Genomic DNA, 20,506 nt, shown 5'->3' on the forward strand with positions numbered 1-20,506 from the left:
CGCATAAAAAAACTCTAATTTTAACTCAAAACTTGTGCATCATGTTTTGTTTTAGTGACTTGTATTTATTAATAAAATTAAAAAATATGTTGATTTTTTGCATTTTTTTTCCATCAAAATAATTGGTAAGAGAGGCGCTTAAAGATTTTCCCAGTTTCTTTTTACAGATTAGTGGCATTCCAGAATTACATATCAAATTCATTAACATTTTTTGAAACCATTAAAAAAAAGTAAAAACCTGTACAATATGAGCAGCCATCCTATACGGATTGAGGAAGAAAAAGATTTTGAATGTAGTGCACGCTCTACTTTGTTGTAGAAGAGGTGTGTGAAAAAAAAAAAAACATTAATTACCTCACTTTCATTTTATTGCTTACCACATGCGTGGCTGCTTAAGGATATTTTTACTTACCTCATTATTAAACTTAAATATTCTTAAAATATTGTTTTTTTTACTTTTCGATTGTCAGCTGATGAAAGTTCGTAACTGAGAAGAACAATTATAGTCACACATATATAATTCAGGGTGAGCAGCGTTTTTAAAAAGTACTTAAAGGTGCTTATTTTCGATTTTAAAAAACCCTTAAAAGTGCTTTTTTTTAAAATTGCGTGTTTTTTAAAAGTCCTTTATGTTCCCTTTTTAAAAATGAGATTTTTTTTTTATCATGTCAGTTTTTGCAGCGAATTATACCAAAATCGACGTTGTTTTCACACTATTCAATTCAATGCTTTCACAATTCATGCAACCACAATAATATTATTATTAGGATATGCGCAGCAATGAAAATTCATCTTGCCTTGCATATATTATAATTTTTTTTATTAGAGCGCTTATCCTAGGTATATTAGGGGAGATTTCTGTATCGTTATCTGTTGAAAGAATAATCGCCAAGTCTTGGCAACTTACGGCCACCGGCCCGCAAGATATTAGAAAAGAATTCGCAGAAAATGACCAACACGTAGCCACCCCCGGGCAAACACCTATACGCTTTTTTTTTTAATTTTTTTTTCAATTTCAAGTTTAAAATCTATTTGGCCCCTTGGCGATTGTAGTTGTCGTAACAAATCACGATACAAAAATATTCCTTTAAATTTTTTTAAAAAAATAAAGAGTTCAAAAATATTTTTAGAGTGCTTGAAAAGTGCTTATTTTTTGTTCAAACATTTGGCTACGCACTCTATAATTCTATAATTTTAAATCAAATGTACAGTGCACAAAAAGAATAATAACGTAACATTCTGACACGCTTCCTTATTGAACTCCGAAGTGTCATGCATCACTGGCATGCGCTTCATTACATATATATATATATATATATATATATATATATATATATATATATATATATATATATATATATATATATATATATATATATATATATATATATTCCTAGTTCATTTCTTAATTTCTATTTTAAAAAAATCTTAAAAAACTTGGTACATTAATTTTTAATTTTTATTTAATTTTTCTGTTTTAAGAATAAGCTCTGATTTTTTCAAGGTAGGAACTAACTATGATAAACTATTCCTAAAGCCACTGGACGGAATAGTTTGGATGTATGACCTTTTATACTGGATTAGTTAAATATTTTTTAGTTACTTTTTAATATTTGTAGCCTCTTAAAATTAATTTAATTTTAATTGTCCAGTATAATAAACAGTTTATTTATTTATTTATTTATTTAATTATTTTTTATTTCTGTATAAGTGGAATGGGCTCTGGTTCGTAAAGAACCACCGCAGATAAATGCAGGTGATACGTGTATACTTTAAAATTATGTAAGGTTGTATGAATGAAGAATAAAACCTATAAACGGTTTTCTATTCCTGTATGCAGGCTCTGATTTTTAAATAAGTCACCCTATGAAAGATGGATATGTGTATTCTGTAAAATTATGAATGAAGGATGGGTCTATAAACGGCTTTCTATCCTGACAGACTGACTTTTAAATTAATTTCCCTATTAATGATTTTTTTAATTTTTTTTATTTTTATTTTTTTATTTATTTATTTATTTATTTATATTTTTTTATTTTTTTATTTATTTATTTTTTGTTTTTTTAAGACTGCTAATTTATTCAATCCGTTAAACATTTTTATTATTATTTCAATTTTATTACCTTTTTACTAATTGTTTCTCATAGATGGCAGCACTAATATTTTACCTAAACATTTTTTTCTTCTTCTTCGATCAAATGTTTTTTTTTTTTTAAATTTTATTATATTCGATTCAAGCTATAAGCAATATTTTACATCTTCGCGATTTTTGTTAACTGTTTTATTATTGTACTTTTAAACCTAAACCGCGTTTTAATTCACGCCGGTAAGTTTGATTTCCTATTACATTTTTCTTTTATTTCATGATTTTTTTCAAAATAAGGTTTTTTGCGATATCGACACATATAAAGAATAATTTTTATCTTAGGATAATTATTCTTTATTCAGAAATATCGCATTATTTATGGCAATTAGATGTGTCTTGACAACGACTATTTGCTTATACCATTCTTGTTTCTCTACCATTTAGTTTTTTATTTTTATTTTATTCATGTTTTTCATGTTAATTTGTGTATATATATATATATATATATATATATATATATATATATATATATATATATATAATAATTTTGCCAGGGACTATTCATATATATTGCGAAAAGTGATTGCTCAAATCTGGAATTCATAACTTATTTTACTTTTCAAGACGAAGAAAAAAATTCATTGCGTTTAGAAGCTTTCGCAGGTCGTCAGCCCAAGTTATGCTAAAAAACACCTCTAGGAAGTCTCCCAAATAGTCACCTTTTTCTGAATTATTGCATTTTTTAGCCTGTTCAGTCAAGAAAAGTTGTCATAGTCGTCTCAGGCCAAAAATAGTTGCAAATAGTCGCATTTTAGTCACCTGTATAAGCCAAGTAGTCATTGAATGAAATACGTAAATGACCCTTCCGTGTGAATGAACCGAGGTGATCGAATGGAGAGCAAGAAATCGATATTTCCCGTCATGCATCTCTTCCTCTCTCTCATCCTTCATCTGGATTGGCTTCTGGAAAGGATAGACATCATTAGACTGGGGGATTTCTTTTGCTGCCAGACTGGGGGCATATTTTATACTCTTTGATACCTCGACCCTTGTTATTTTTTGACAATTTGATATAGGTAAATATAAAGGAATCGGAAAGACGTGGTAAATGGAAGATTAAGTCTTCCAATCGCCATTTTTTCTTAAAACTTTGTCTTCATTATTCGAAATGAACTTGGTAATTTGTACCCTATTTTGAGAAATGCTTTGCATTATTACCCAGAAAGCAAAGTAAGGTTTATTTTCACTCCGCAAAAATCTTTTAATGTAAGCCTAAAAAGGTTTGTTACGCGGTTTACCTGTAAACCTTCTAACCTTAAAACGAGAGTTGTGACCATCTGCTCTATTCAACGCACCTTGGAAACCAACCTTCTATATAAAAACCTTAAATAGAGGTCAACTTAGGGTTTTCAAGCGTGAAAAATTCTTTTTATAAAGCTAGTCTCAAGGTGAAAATAATCTTAAATCTAGGTAATTACAAGGTTTCTTTTCGTAAAGTCTTGTATGGTCAGCTAAAATCCGTCTTGTCTTGAAATTTTAATGGACAAAGCTTTAAAAAATAATTTTTAATCCTTTTAGAATGAAAGGGTTAAACTGCAATATTTTTGTTTTATTGTCAAAAGGTTTTTAGTACAAACATTATCGTGACAATAGAAAGAAAATTCTGAAACAAGGTTGCCTTTAAGATTACATGCTTTTTGGGTAATATCAACAGTTTAACCGTTTAAATTGTTTGGCAATGTTTACCTAATTGATAGCAATTAATAATGCTTTGCATTATTAATATCAACAGTTGAACTGTTGATATTAATCGTTTAAAGGCTTGGTTTCTTAGGACAAGACGCCGTCAGCTGGAAATCAGCGCTAACCTCTGATTGGTCCATTTGTGAGTTTGATAGTATACGTCATCGAACGCTCATCTTGAACTACAATTGCCGTCCAACTCAACTGCAGTTGGATTACAACGTGACGTTAACTACAGAAGCAATGGCGGACAACATCCAACAGCACATTGAAATCAGCCAAGATTTTGATTCTGACATTAAACATAGCTTCTTCATTAAGCATAGCACTCTTCATTTAACTCAGCTATAATGTGTTTCTTCTTGGACAAAGTCATTATTTGTTCTCTAAAGCACTGGTCGACAGTAACAAAAACAATACAAATTCAAAATAAATATTTGTTTACGTTATTAACGCATGCGCAATGAGAGATAATGTCTGCGTTGGACCAACTGCTCACGCTGAGCTAACAAAAAAGTTTTTTTTTTTTGGCGTCAGCTCTACGTCAACTTTCCGCTGACACCCTGATAAGGCGCTAGTTCTAAGAAATCAGGCCTTGAGCTAACAAACCAGTATTTTGTTGGCGTCAGCGGGACGTTGACGTCCCGCCGACGCTCAGATAAGGCGTTTGTCCTAAGAAACCAGGCCTTAAGATGTTCAACATTTAAAAAAAATGTCCATATGTTTTAAAAAGTGGCCTCTGTATAAAATTGCACTCAATGAACTTAATAGCTTTTGATTGATGGTTTTTAACTTTTGAACTTGCTTATAACGAAAAGACAACACTATTTGCTTGTTACAAACTAGAGCTCCTTAAAAAAATTATGATAGTTGATATATACTTACTTAATCAATTCCCACCTACGGTCATGGTTAAGCAAATAAATTATAAACATGATACTTAGTTTAATGTATTTATTGTTGTTGAGTACAAAAGAGGTTAGTTATAATTGTCTTTTTGTTATTCATCAGTTAAGGAACATCGTCGACATTACTAAGGAATTTTTCCAAGAACAGGTTGAAATAAGTAAAAATTTTATGAGTCACCAAAAAACGGGATCTTGTCAAATCATCAGGGCTCATTGTAAACGAGTTAATTTAATTTATTACATGCAGGGCTATCTTAACGGCATGCAGAGCATGTTTCAAACTCCTGTAACATGTCATAATGTTTAGAAAACGAACGAAAAATATGTTATAAACATAAAATAAATCATTTTTAGGACATGCAATAATTTTAACATAGTTAAGCACATTTTGAGTACCCCAAAAATTCAATTGAAGCATTTTTAAACTAGACATAATTGAAAAAAAAATGCTATCCAATTGTAATCCTAAGATAATAAAATAATTTTTAATACCATGGAAGAGGTAATTGAAATGATTGAATCAAATAAACATAAAGGTATAACAAATAAAAAAAATGAAAAGGTATGAATTATTTTGTCCAACTAAAGAGTTATTAAGACATCTTTCATTGTACAAGTACCAACAATTTTCATTGGAACATAGAAAAATAAAATTCCGTTGCCTTTTTAAGCTTTCTTGGTGATAAACTATTTAAATTATTGGTGTTCGCCTAATATTCAATCACTGTTTGTAGAAAAAAAAATGCATACTTTACACAATAGAATATATTTATTGTAAAAATCATTTCAGTTGGCCAGACAGCCCAATCTGAGGCAGTGCCTTCCTCTGAAGATTTCTCCATAATGATTTCCGATTTATCTATAATCTTCAATCATTTTCATTGATTGCAAGAAATTCACCGAATCAGCTTGTTTCAACCACGTCCTTCCCCGCTTTCTTGTTCCAGTGGATTTAAAAAGCAACATCTTTTTTATTGTATTGTCATCACTTATTCGAATCACGTGGGTCATCCCATTCATTCTATTTATTTTTATGCATTTAATAATATCGGGTTGTTTATAACTCTAGTACATTTCAAGGTTAGATCTCCAACTCCAGTTATTGTTCAATCATTTATCATTGTTATATAATTTACACCCCCAAGTATTACACCACCAACATTATAGTAAAAACAATATGTTAAAAATCAGTCAAATAAATATTAATTACATATTTTAACTAATAATTAATTGATAAATAGTTATAAATTACTTATTACATATTAGCTTATTGGGTTGTAAACTAAGATAAGCGATCCTTAAAAAAATGACATGCTTATATAAACATTAAAATAGTCGAGAACAAAATTCATTTAAAGGGATTACCAACAAGGGGGGGGGATAGAAACAATGACAAGCTTCCTAAAACCGGGAAAACTTCCGGTGTATTCCTCCGCTTACGAATCGATGTGTGAACAGGCTTGATATTCCAGGAAGTTTTATTAGTGTCATTTGAGATCAAATGTATGCGTCATTTTAACATTTCTCATTCATTTTAACAACAGTTTCTCGTACTTTCTATCTGGTGTCCTGATCCTAAAGCAAATTTAAGGAAATAAATACCAAAACGTAAATAAAATGTAAGGTTTACTATGTATGGAGTGTTATACTTTATATGGCTATATTTGTGAAAAATAGCACCTTTGTTATTTTTTGTCTTTGCATCAAAGTATGCTTGCGAAGCATTCCGAATACATTTGTTGCTTGTTTCGTTTAAATTTAAATGGAAAGAATGCGTTATATTGTAAACACTATTATTATAATAATATTGGATTCCGCGCTTTTTCTAGTTTAGGCGTAAAAATCAATTTGAAGCAGTAAGTCGGAAGTCACGTGACGACTTTTAACCCACAGCAACATCTGTGCGTAGCTTTACATGATCAACCATCCCTAGCGATAAGTACGTATCCCGTTTCAAATGTAGATACAGTTGGCGTCCGCTATAGTGAAACGTCTCTGAAAAACACAAATCCAAAATATACAAAAATATATTTTATACACAAAATCCAAGCATCCAAAAATATATTTCAGAATCTTATAGTAGATTCCAATAATACATAATTTGATTTATGAATTGTTCACTGAGCAACCATGTTGAGTCCCTTAACATAGTTGCATTACAGTGAAGATATTCCTATGGGGGGAATATAACAGTATTCTGCATATAACGAAACCCTTCTTTCCCTGTAACGAATATTTTAAACGTTTATCTTTTCAATTTTTATCATTTTAGGAATTTTTTTATATTTATTGAACTTATTTTTGAAAAAAAAATTAATTTAAAATAGAAATTTTTGTGTTTGTTGTAACAATTGTTGTAAATGTTTGTTGTAAATTGTTGTAAAAATTCACTCTCGGTTGTTACTCTTAGATTACAAATTTCAGCGAAATGACTCATTTATAATGTCTTCATTTTCCATCATTATATACTTTGAATTTATCCCATGGAGCTCAACATTTATTTAAAAACAAGCAAAAAAGAAACTTGAGTCCACTATAAGCAAACTACAGATTTCTGAGCTCTTCACTATTGTTAAATAACCCGTAAAAACCTTATCAGCATCCGATTTCTTACTATAGTGGGGTTATATAGTATTTTTTCTGAAATGAAAAAAAAATTTCACCTTGAATGGGGTGAGAAATATTTTGTTACCCCATTTTCTTAAAAAATTTTTGTTTTTGTTTTATTCAAATTCTATAAATGCAAAAAATTTTTCATTCCGTGACTAATTTAAGACCCTTTAATATTTATAAAAAAAAGTGAATAACCTTTTATCAAACATACTTTATAGAACAAACTATATACCCTAGAGGCTATATTATTAAATATCTTTTATTAAATACCCTTTACAACAAACCTTTATAAATACCTTTTAAAAATGCCCTTTACAAATACCCTTTATAAAATATACCCTTTAACAAAATATCCCTTTTAAATAACTCTTAAAAATCTTCTCAGCGTCCAATTTTGCACTCGAGAGGGGTTAAACTGTATTTTTTCTAAGGTAAAAAAAATTTTTTGTTACCCCGTTTTTTAATAATTTTTTTTTTGTTTTATTCAAATTCTATAAATGCAAACATTTTTTCATCCGGTAACTAATTAAGAACCCTTTATTATTTATAAAATAGTAATAAATAATCCTTTAATAAAATATCCTTTATAAAATAACCCTTATACAGGGTTATTATAAAATACTCTAAGGGGTATAGACGAGCGTGGACCGGCATGCTGGGCAGGGATTGGTGGCGCTCAGCCGGCAAACATCGTTAAATTACCTTTTTTAAATAATTTTGGTTAAAATAATTTCGGTTAAAATACCTTTTATAAATACCCTTTATAAAATATACTCTCTGATAAAATAACCTCTTTAAATAACACTTAGAAACCTTCTCAGTATTCGATATTTCACTATAGTCAGGCATTTTTTCTATGGTGAAAAAAAATTTCACCTTAAGTGGGGTAACAAATGTTTTTTTACTGCCCCATTTTTTTATAATGTTTTGCTTTTGGTTTATTCAAATTTTATTAATCCAATCAATTTTTCATTCGGCATCTAATTAAAACATAATTTAAATGTTACATGTATCATAGTTTAGACAGAGAGAGAGCGAGAGAAAGAGGAGGGGTGGGGGTTGGGGGATCGGCGTCTGCGCGGGTTGAATCGATCCATTTTGTTCTGTGGGGAGAAGGAAAGTTTCTCCCCAAAATCGAACGACCATGGTGACTCACAACATGGATGTGTTTTCGGGATAATAAAGATCAAAACAAAGAAAAAAATGGCGTGGAAGCCGGTATTGCATTCGGATAATTTCCCAACCTTTATTTTTAAATAAATATGCGGATGATCGTGTTGCAATATGGTGCGAAACGAAGAAATGCTGTGTAAAATTGTAGTGATCGTAGTGACGATTTCAGCAGTTTCCATGCAAAATATAGGTGAGTACCGCTTTCATGAGTTGTGTCACTCGTTTCTTTTCAAGGGGAAATTTAAAAAGGAAATTCTTAAAATGTGACAAGTAGGTGATAAAAACATCCTATAGAAATATATTTTTCCTCCCTTCGAGAATTGGCATTTATGTGCAATTTAAAAATAATGATTGCTGTTTAAGTGAAATTCTGTTAATAATGTTGCCAGAACATAATGCTAATGAACTAACTGTACTTTATAGGGGCAAATTAAATAATAAAAGTGTTATTCTGGTATGTTTAGTTTTTATTTTTAAATCTCGTTGCATTTCAAATATTTCAAGGAAAGTCTGTATTTGCAATTGGTTACGTTGTTTAATGACTAAGATTTAAAAAGGAAATCCTAAAAATGTGACAAAATGATGATAAAAACATCCTATCAAAACATATATTTTTTCAAGCGAGAATTAGTATTTATGAAACAATTTCAAAATAATTATTGCTGTTTAAGTGGAATTCTATTCATAGTGTTGCCAGAAAAAATGGTAATTATCTTATTTTAGAGGGACAAATTAAATAATAAAAGTGTTATTTTGGTGCATTTAGCTTTTAATTTTGAATCTCGTTACTTTTCAAATCTTTTGAGGAATGTCTTTATTTGAATTTGATCACGTTGTTTATTAACTGATGAAAAGATTTATCTAACTTCTGACAACCCTCAATAAGTAGAAATGATAAAAGAATAAATCTGAAAAGATATATTTTAGGGTAAACTTAATACTTACTAAAAAAATAGTATAAGTTAAGGGTAATTCATCTTAAGAGGACATCACAAAAAAACATGATTTTATTTTAGTCTCATAATTTTTTTGTTATGAAAAACAATAACATCTAAACTATAAATAAGCTTAAAATTACAATGCATTTTTTAATCAACATTTTTTAATTTGAAATTTGAACAATCAAGCAGGTAAGATAAATTTTTGCCGAGAAATCTTTCTAAATTTAACTTTTGTTATCAAATCTCTTTTGTACAATTTAGGCTTGATAAAAATATTTTGAGCTAAATTATTGATCTGAATGTATATTTTTGAAACGATTCCTAAAAACCTGATATCTAAGAAAGGAGGATTAAAAAAAAAGAACCTTTATTCGAATATAAATTTAAATATTAGATTTATTCTTTTGTTTCACATGGTTCCCTGAAAATACGATATGAATAATGGAAATGTTTTCTTACCGTTATGATTTTATAAACATTTTATTTTTCACCACTTCATTCGTCGAAAACTCCTTTTTAGCATTCTGTAAAAGTTGTTTCACCGCTAGAAGCGTAGCCATGCGGGAAAACAAATATTTTCCCGGTGACGTAAACAAAGAGTGTTCTCTTCTTTTTCATGTTTTAACATGAATTATTATTTTTTGTACAGGTTGCTACACCACAGGAAGAACAAGGAAAACTGGAAAATACAGGGAATTAGAAAATAATCTAAAATAAGAGGGAAAATGCAGGGGATTTTTACTTCTTATTTGATTTTTTCATGAAATGTTGACCTCTCAAACTGCAAGTTATGGATTAGTTAAAGACAGTTCATCTGTACTATACTATTTCATATACTGTATCATTATTCAAATGATACTATTAGTTTCGCACTCCCTCTATTATCTTGTTCACATTTTCAATCGTTAATAAAATACTTTTTTTTTTTATCCATTTAAGTTCAAATGCTTTTGTTTAAACTTGTTGTGGATGACACTTGATATTAATACAGGTTTTTTCCAACTATTAATTCATTCATTAAATTTAGTGAATTAATTTTAGTTTTATATGGGAGAAAATAGTAATGATTTAATAAAAAGCAAACTAAAATTAAGTTTTTCTTTGTTGACCCTAAGAAGGAATTGACTTAAAAAATTTTGGTTTTATATTATTATTTTTTATTTTATGTATGTTGAACTGCTCTCTATTTATCCAGCAATTAAAACTAGAAGTATTAGTGATCGTAAAATAGCTCACACATTCGTCTTAATATATTGTGTATAATATATACAGGGAAAACCAGATTTGAGGGGCAAACCTGTCTTAGAAAATACAATTTTTTATGCAAGTAGGGGTACCCTAAAATTCATCTAGACAAGAATTTTTTCTAACCGTTTGAAGCAGATGGTTGCCCCTTTTATATATTTTTTCCCTCCAATTGCAATCAAAAATATATTTTGGTATTTTTTAATTTTTAAATACAATTTTATAGTTGCTAAAAAAGTCTATTAGATTATCTGATTTAAATTTATAGTAAAATATAACATAAAAAATATAGTTTAATTTTTTCCCCATTCATATTCGAAAGTTTATGAATAATTGATTTTGTAAATTAAAGAAATTTAAATGGTGAATAACTGTCTCTGTTAGAACAAAATAATTGCAAATGTGTACAAATTTTTAAAAAAAAAACTTTTGTTTGGAAGAGAGCCGTGTTTAGAAGATTTTAAATTACATGTCGAAAAAGACACCGGTGTTTCACGCTGTAGTTCATAATCAAAAATCATTGAAATGTTAAATAATGTAATAATATTTTTTCACTTATTTTGGCCTCAATTAATGCAAAATAATGAAAAATGTACAAAAAACGTGTTTAATAAGAAGTCTGATTAAAGTGTGAAATAAAAAAGATGTTCATTATTCAGAATTGGAATTTTTATCCATACAATAATTTTTGAATATTACAGGGTGTCCCTTAAATGTTGCCATTAGGGGAAGTAGGACACATCATAGGAATTAAGAATTACTAAGGAAACCATGACCGGAAAGGTCACTTACGCTGCTAGGGACGTTTTCCTATTTATGGACACATTGTTCGTGAACCTTTGAGCTTTCGCTTTTATTTTTCTAAAATATTTTAATTTTATGTTACTAATTTATTTAATGGCCGTCGTTAAACAGTCGAACCAATTTCGAGTTTAAGACTGCTAATGTCCGTATTCTTGTCATTTTGAACCCAATCTAGAAGACAAGGGAACTTCCTGGATCACGAGAAATTTCCCTTCGTGGAGAACTTTTTGATGGAGCTAACCAACATTAGTGTAACACGGAGTGGAAAACCATGAAAAACACTCATGGTTAGCCTAACGGTAAGGGGATTCTAACCCATAATTAATCTATCACTGAGGATATTTTACGTCAGCATTGTGGTCGGTGCGAGCCGGGGGAGGAATCCGAAACAACCAGCCATTGACGGAAATCGAACCCGGTTCCCCTCATTTGGAGGCGAGCGCTCTATCCCCTGAGCCACCACAGCTTACTATTAGTTATGACGAGAGATTCATTAAAATAGGCTGGGAAATGCTGTTTTATCGTAAGTTAATGATTAGAAGAGCTATTCCAGTCAGTCACCAAATCATTAAATTTCAATAAAATAGCTTATACTGTTCCTATTTGAAAGCAGTTTTTGACAATAATTAATAGAAACAAAAAATTAAGATAATCTAAATAAATAAAAGTACCTGATGTTCAAAGGTTGTGACAGTTCTTAATAGGAAAGCGCCCATTGCGGCATACGATGACATTTCCTGTCATGGTTTCCTTGGTAACTTTTAATCCTCATGATACTTCCCCTTAAAAGTTTGGCACAACATTTACAGGACACCCTTTGTGCAGTTTAATGTATTAGTTTACATGAAATGATATAAGAGAAACTGTGACTCGCTAGAAATTGCAAAGAGAAGATTTTTTAACAGGATACTTTGATTTTTGCATTAAAATGTTATTTATTTGATAAAACTTCCAATTTTAGACACGGTTATTAATTTTTCAAATGGAGTATTTTTAAAAAAAATTCTATTTGATACTTTCGAATTAGTATAACATGGCCAACCTTGGTTGTAAGGTTACCTATTGTTCTATTAAAAATGGTTGACAAAAAAAAAAGTACAGTTAACCCCGACATAAGAAATATGTTCTTAACATTCAAGTGTGCTTAAGTATTAAGATCATATTTTTACTCAAGTGTATAAATATTCTTCTCCTTGTAAATAAATATTCCTCAATCTTCAAAATGAGGAGTCGTGGTTACTCAGGGGACAGAGCCTGTCAATTAAGGTGAGCCAGGCTCAAATGCCAGAAATGACTGGTAGATACCGTATACGGCTTGCATCGACCACAGTGCTAACGTAAAATATCCTCAGTGTGGCAGACGATTCCGCAAATGCGGGTTAGTTCCATCAAAAAGTTCTCAACGAAGAAAAACTTCTATCAATAATTGATCCATGAGTTCCCTTGTCTTCTGAATAGGGTTCAAAATGACAAGGCTATGGAGTTGGGCATTGGTAGTTGTAAACCCGAAATTGGGTCGGCTGTTCAACGACGGTTAAAAAATAAAATCTTAAAAATGCCTTCATACGATGTCCAAAAAGGAAAGAGTATACTTTGTACTATGTAAGCCAAAAGCAAACAAAAAAAAAGTACATAAAGGGACATATTATAAATGCAGTTCCATAAATAAGAACCTTCACAAGTGCCTAATATATATAAAATATGGTATTTTGATACTAAGGAAGGAATTTTGTTTATATAACCAAAACTATCAATTGGCTCTTTTTTTAGCCATCCTATAATGTTTAATATTTGTTGGTAATGATTAAAGGAAAAAGTAGTTCGAACTCAAAAGAGTTTTTTTATTACTAGTTAGAAAATGAAAAAAATTAACTAATATAATAAATTTAAAATTTTTTTCAAAATATTTTCGAATGATAAAAAACTTCCAATAGTTTATCGAATTTTCCGAAAATAAATAAATGAAATTTTTTAAACGTAACTTGGAATTTTGAACAGAATCTATAAAATTCTATTTCAATTATGGTAATTCTTTTTTAAGTTGGTAAATGTCTGTAAGCGATGCTTAACTGTTGTTGGCAATAAATAAGAAAAATAAAAAACTTGTAAGAATTTTTTTATGTTCCTAAGCAATAGAAAAAAATCACTAAAATTGTAATAAATTTAAAAATTTTTTAAAGGATATTTTTTACTAATTTAAATTGTTGATTTATACTTCAAGTTGAACGTCATATGATTTTACGTATGTGCTTAAAATTTTAAAGAATATTCAGAAATAAGAAGAAAAATAGTGTTAGGAATTTATAAAAAGACATAAAAATCTCTTTTTAATGGACGAAAGAGTTTAAAATCATCAACACTCTAAAAAATTGAGCAACTTCATGCCCAATTAAGTATCTATTTAATTATTTAATAGCAACTGAAGTATTTAGGTTGTTGTTCGAAAGTTCTGACGTCACAAGAATTTAGGCGAATAACATGCCATTTTTATATCTGCTGTGACTTAACGAGGCGTTAATTATTATATTTTAAGTAAATATTTAGTAACATTTATTTAGTAAAAACTTTATATTCGAGTTCGGTATATTCTTGAATAAATTTATTCTTACATATAAATTTATTCTTCATTTATCTAAGACAAAAAAAAATGCAGCTTAAAATGTACTGTATGAAGTTTAAGAAGTGAATATTGATTTATATTTAGTAAATATCATATTTCGTAACATATATTTAGTAAAAACTTTATATTCGAGTTCGGTATATTTTTGAATAAATTTGGTCTTACATATGAATTTATTCTTCATTTATCTAAAAAAAAAAGTCACTTTCAATGAATTGTATGAAGTTTAAAAAGTGAATATTGATTTATATATGGCATTTATTGAGAAAAAACTTTATATTCTAGTTAAGTATATATTAATCAAACTTATATTTAATAAATTTTATTGTTTGAAATATATTTCAATTAAGTATAGTTTAGTACATTCTAATTTTAGTATTATTTAGTATTTTTTTAATTAATTTATAATATTTGAATTATATTTGAATTAAATTAATTAATTACCATTTATAACTTTAAAAATTTTTTCAAATCTATCAGTAAAATGCATAACTTTTAAAACCACTTGAAAATGAACCAAAAAAGCTGTCGAAGTCATGGTAATGCTTAAAAGTTAGCTTTGTCCGGAGTATATTCGAATCATGTTCGGACATGTAACCTCTAACAACCATTTGATCAATGGTTTAAAAAAAGGAAAAAATTACATTTTCATTCTATTTTTGAAAAAGTACTATATACCATGACCACTTAAAGTCGAGAAGTTCTCACTTTTTATCATTATTAATAAATCAAAAAGCCGAGATAGCCTGGTTGGCTGGAGTGCACGTTAAATCTGCCGGGTCATTAAAGTCCTCCTTGTTCCCATGGCAAATTATACCTTTGGAGGTACTGAATTAGAGATGGATCGTCCTCAGGTTCCTACTACCAATGGATGAATGAGCGGATATACAAATGGGAACGTCCTATTAAATGGTGTGACGTATGGGTGTGACAGAAGTCGAATTCTTGGCCATAGATTGCGCCATTGGAAAAAAAAGAACAATCGCACCCATGGTCTGAAAGGCCTACAGCTACAACATTAATAAATCAACAATAAAAAAAACTAAAAAAATTGTTTTTCTTTTTCAGTTCCTCCTAAGCTCATCCCCTTGACAAAGTCGGCACAGTTGAGGAAAGGTGAACGATACCACGTGACATGCAGTACCAGTGACGGATCACCCCCCATCACCTTCACTTGGTCTAAGAATGGAGAGAGCATCGAAGCCCGAGAAAATCCTCCCAGTCCCACAGAGATCGGGATCAGGAAACTGGATGATTTCTCCTCCTCACTCGTCGTCGAAGATGTCCAGGAACAACATACGGGCAACTACAGTTGTACCGCGGCTAACGGGGCAGGTCGAGATACTGGTACCACCAGCCTTGAAGTGTTATGTAAGTATTCTTTGTGTGTATTTGTATGAGGAAGTATTCTTTGTGCGAAGTGCGGGAATATGGTTTGTCTATAGTAAGAACTCCTCCAGCCATTCATCTGGGCCCGCGGAGGTGACTATGGGCAAAGGGAATTTTTTTTTCCAGTCTTTTATGTTAGCCTTATAGTGAAGAGAAGCTACCCCCCTGAAAGGCGCTATTCTTGTATATATATATATATATATATATATATATATATATATATATATATATATATATATATATATATATATATATATATATATATATATATATATATATATATATATATATATATATATATATATATATATATATCAGAAATTTTTTACCCATCCCCGAGGACGGCATGTCCAACAATGTACCCGTCCTCATTTGAAACTAACCCGTAGCTTCTATATAAATAAAAACATAATTTTCTCCTATTTACTACAAATATTTATGTAAATTGCACAATGAATTAGTAGTTACCAGGATTACAAATATTAGGATTACATTATACAGTAATAAGAGAAATACTAGGTTACTAATAGTAACCTAGTATTTATTATATGAAATAATTTAAATGATAAAAGTCAAGTTATCTGGAATGTCAATTTATCCGCGGGTACTGCGTTTTTTTAAATGTATCAAATATGACGTTTGACAGTTCCACAATCAGGTCAATGATTTACAGAGGTTTTTGCACAGATATCTGAAAGGGATTTTGCATTTAGGTAGATGTTTATAATTGCGTTTAACGCTTCTTGTTTAAGACCAGTACGTAATGTGTTTTTATGTAAGTTCATTGCTGAAAAGCCCCTTTCAACCGCTACAGTACTCCCAGACAGAGAAAACATCAATTCCACCATACGCAGTATGTTGCTGTATTTCTAGATTAGAGAGTCATTTTAGAAGTGAGGAGCTAGACTCTTGTAAGATAACAAAAATTGAAAATGTATCACGAACATTAACGGGAAAATGGCCGTCTGCGCGGACGTCGGATTCGAGAAATTCGTTGTCCGAGGGGAATTTTTGACCCCCGAGGACGGGCGGTTTTTCGAGCCCTGATATATATATAATATATATATATATATATATATATATATATATATATATATATATATATATATATATATATATATATATATATATATATATATATATATATAATGAAAACTTTTTTATATGTATATCCTACTTACACTATACTAGTTCATTAATTAAGTAATGTTTAATTTCGGAGGGGGTTTTGTTCCCAAAACTCTTCCCAAAACTACGCCACTGATCGATATTTATAAAATAAAATCAAAGATGAGAGGAAATTCGAATGATAAGCATGAAAGTTATTTAGGATGTCCACTTCTTCCTTATCAAACAATGATTGTGTATAATTTAATGCAGCTGCTTCGATGCCATAAATTCTCTTCTCATATATTGTTTCAGTATTTATTCTTCTTGTTCATAGAAAATGCCTTAAAATATTTTTATAAGCAAGTTTTAGGGAGATAAAAAGCTAAATTTTTTCAAATAAATAAATAAATAAAGTAATAAATAAATAAATAAATAAATAAAATGAATAAAATAAATAAAATAAATAAAATAAAAGCTATCCAACGTAAGAAGTTGATTGTGATTTTTAGAATTATTCATTTTGATTTTTAATGAAACGAAGAAAAGAAATATTGTTTTGTCAGCTGTAAAATAGAAAATGTGGATGAAAGCTAAAAGCTATTTTAAAGTGTCTATAAATAGCTTAAAGATATTAAAATGTCATTAGAATGATTTTAATTATGACAATAAAATGTTTAAAATGAATGCCATTTAAATAGCTAAAAGCTTTTTTAAAAGACTTTCGGGATTTTTTAATTCAATTTATAAGAATTTTTTTCTTCTAAAAACAATAAATATCTTATAAATAATTTTTTAACTACTTATTAAGCAGTTGGTTCAAGTTTTTATTATCATTTATACATAATAAATGTAAAACAAAACTTATTACTTTCACACATTTTAAAATGTGTGAAACATAACATAATATAAATTCGAAACATAATATAAATTTTCAAATAATATTTCTCACACTGCTGCTTAATATTTTGAGCAATCGGTCAAAATTTCTTTAATAATTTTATTTTATTTTTTAATTAAATTTATAAAAAATTTTTGCTAAGATTGTAATGGTACACGTCATAGTGGCGCCATCTGTGCGCATTCAAGTAAAACATATATATATTCATCGAACATGCATTAGAAATATTTATGGTGCAACTTTAAAACGTATTACAAATACAAAAAATTCCGGATTAAATAATTTTTTAATGAATTTTACTGCAATACAATTTAAATACATCAAATATAATTTTATATTTGATGAATCCAAAGTATAAAAGCAGTTTTGCAACTGTTTTATTGTTTTTTTATTATATTTTTCCTCATTGTTTTTATATTCTAAGCTTTTAAAAGAGCTAACATTTTATCCGAGGTATTAATTTCTGCTTAGGATGACCTTGATGAAAAATGCAGGGTTTGTTAGGAACGAAAGTTGTACATTTTAAATCTTATGGATAATATCAGAAGAGATAATATACAGTGCATGATTTATCATAAGGCCTGACAGGCCCAGGCCTAGGATCCCCACATTTCCGGAGGCCCACTAAATGTTACAAATAATTTATTTTTGTGTTTACAAATAATTTCTTTTTTTTCCCATTAGAATTATGATTTAGCAAATATTGAAATAAGATAAAAGCTCAAATTTACTAATTTACCGTAATTTACTAACGCTATAAATAATTTAAAAACACTTAATTACACAACGTGTAAATTTGATTCAAGTCATGACCAGAGGTCCCGTGGCAGTTCATGACTGGGGCCTTCGTATTTCTAGTAATATAGTAGCAAAAATTGGCTTATGTAAGTGAAAAGAGAAAACAAGTTTACTAAAATTTTATTAGAAAAAAAGATTAGATTTTGTTCTATTTTGAGAAACGTGTTCGAAACGCGAACGAACGAAAATTTAACGAAACACATAACGAAAATTTAAAATCACTTAATTAAATAGCGCGTAAATTTGGATTATTGCCTTACATGTAAATGAAAAAAGAAAATAGGTTTAGGAAACGCGTAAATGGACGATGACAAGCGAGGCATTTTCAAGAAAAAGGTATTTTAATGATTCAGGCCAAGAACCAGTTTTCCGCCCTTCTGTTGTTAATGTGTTTTGTTGCAATTAAAAACCACCTTCTAGCTGATTCATTTCAGAATTCTTTAAGCACACATATAATCACTTGAAGAGGAGAAAAGCTTTTATTACTTTTCTTTTCCACTCACTCGATATTTATGTAATTAAATTTACAGTTAATCGAATTCTTGATTGCCATTTTCAGAGGTTCAGACAATTCATACTCTGTTAATCAGGTATATATATATATATATATATATATATATATATATATATATATATATATATATATATATATATATATATATATATATATATATATATATATATATATATATATATATATATATATATATATATGAATACAATAGTGCGAGGAGCACTCAAAAATTTTTTTTATAAAATAACTACAAATAAAATGGATCATAAAAAGTATTGTATTAATATATTTCGCTTTGGCTTTATTGATACAATATCAGAAAGCACTCTGTTTTGCGGATATAATCGTGTGGGCTGAAGAAAAGATTATATCTTTTTTTTCCGGCTTTTTTTCCGGTTTTTTAATTAACATTTCATTTTTTTTTCTTTTTTTTTTAAATAAAATGTTTGTTTTTTTAATTATTATTTCCCACCCCCCTTTTTTTCATATGTCTATAATTTTTCTTTGTTTTATTCTTCATTTTGAACTTATCTAATGAGTGCTGTTTACTTGCAATAAATGAAACTTATTGTTTTTCTATAATGTTAAAGCCTTATTAAGCGCAATAAATGAAGCTTATTGTTCTTCTTAACTTTCTTAGTGTTTTCTTGTATTTATTATACATATATATATATATATATATATATATATATTATTGCTTTTACGTGGCTGAAACTGGTTTACACTTGTTTACGTTCATGTTTCATTGGGTTAACATTGTAATGCAATATGTTTAAAATATATACAAATAGAAAGTTAAAAAATCTCTTGAATAAAAACCCATTACATACACGTTTAACCGTGCAAGTGTTGCCTATAAACGCGTGCAAAGCATGCAAGTACTAAAACACTTCAGTGCGTCTCATAATTTGAACTAATTATTATGACATACGATCATATAGGCAAATTCATATTATATATTGCCTGATTTAACCAACTGATACACTAACGTAAACAGAGGCCGGGATAGCCTGGTCGGCAGGGCGCTGAGCCCATACCCAAGAGGTCGTGGGTTCGACCCTCGCCGGCCGAAGACTCCCCGTGTAGTAAATGGTGACTGATGCACGTTAAATCTGTCGAGTCTCAAAGTCCTTCATGTTCCCACAACAAATCAAAACCTCTGGGGGTACTGATCCAGGAGTTTCCTTGTCTTCTGGATTGGTTCCAAATTACAAGGCTACGGAGTTGAACGTAAGTAGTCGTAAACCCATGAAATTGGGTCGGCTGTTCAACGACGGTTATAAAATAAAAATAAAAAAAATAAAAATAAAAAACTAACGTAAACAAGTACAAATTAGTCGAGTAAAAACAATAAAGCTGTACAGTATGACCTGATAATTAAGATTTTACATAGAATCAACTGATCCATATCGGCGACTGCACAAAATAAAACTTTATTTCCAGGAATTAATAGATCACAATAGTATTTAGGAAACTATTATTATGTGAATGCTAGGGTAAAGTAAAATTTTTACCTTATAGAAAATCCTCAGCAGAGTATCGTCTTTACGAACGGGAACACCCAGGCAGTGCCCGGCGGCCCCAACCGCTCTGAGGGCCCTTGAAAATCTTAAATTTCAGAAATTGAATTTAAAAAAAATTAAAAGCAAAAAGATTGCATTCTA

At 29.4% G+C, this 20,506-nt stretch overlaps 1 protein-coding gene across 1 annotated transcript in view; it reads left to right on the plus strand.

Moving 5' to 3' along the window:
- Positions 1-8,430: 8,430 nt before the first annotated feature.
- LOC107456604 (cell adhesion molecule Dscam1) overlaps positions 8,431-20,506 on the plus strand; it is a 62,911-nt gene continuing 50,835 nt past the window's right edge. The window contains exons 1-2 of the mRNA XM_016074513.4: positions 8,431-8,713; positions 15,202-15,504. Of these exons, the coding sequence (XP_015929999.2) occupies positions 8,635-8,713; positions 15,202-15,504 (382 nt within the window). The 5' untranslated portion in view covers positions 8,431-8,634. The remainder of the gene's footprint in view (positions 8,714-15,201; positions 15,505-20,506) is intronic.

The sequence above is a fragment of the Parasteatoda tepidariorum genome, chromosome 6 (genome assembly GCF_982258835.1).
Source record: "Parasteatoda tepidariorum strain Cologne lab strain chromosome 6, Ptep-v5.0, whole genome shotgun sequence".
Taxonomy (NCBI): domain Eukaryota; kingdom Metazoa; phylum Arthropoda; class Arachnida; order Araneae; family Theridiidae; genus Parasteatoda; species Parasteatoda tepidariorum.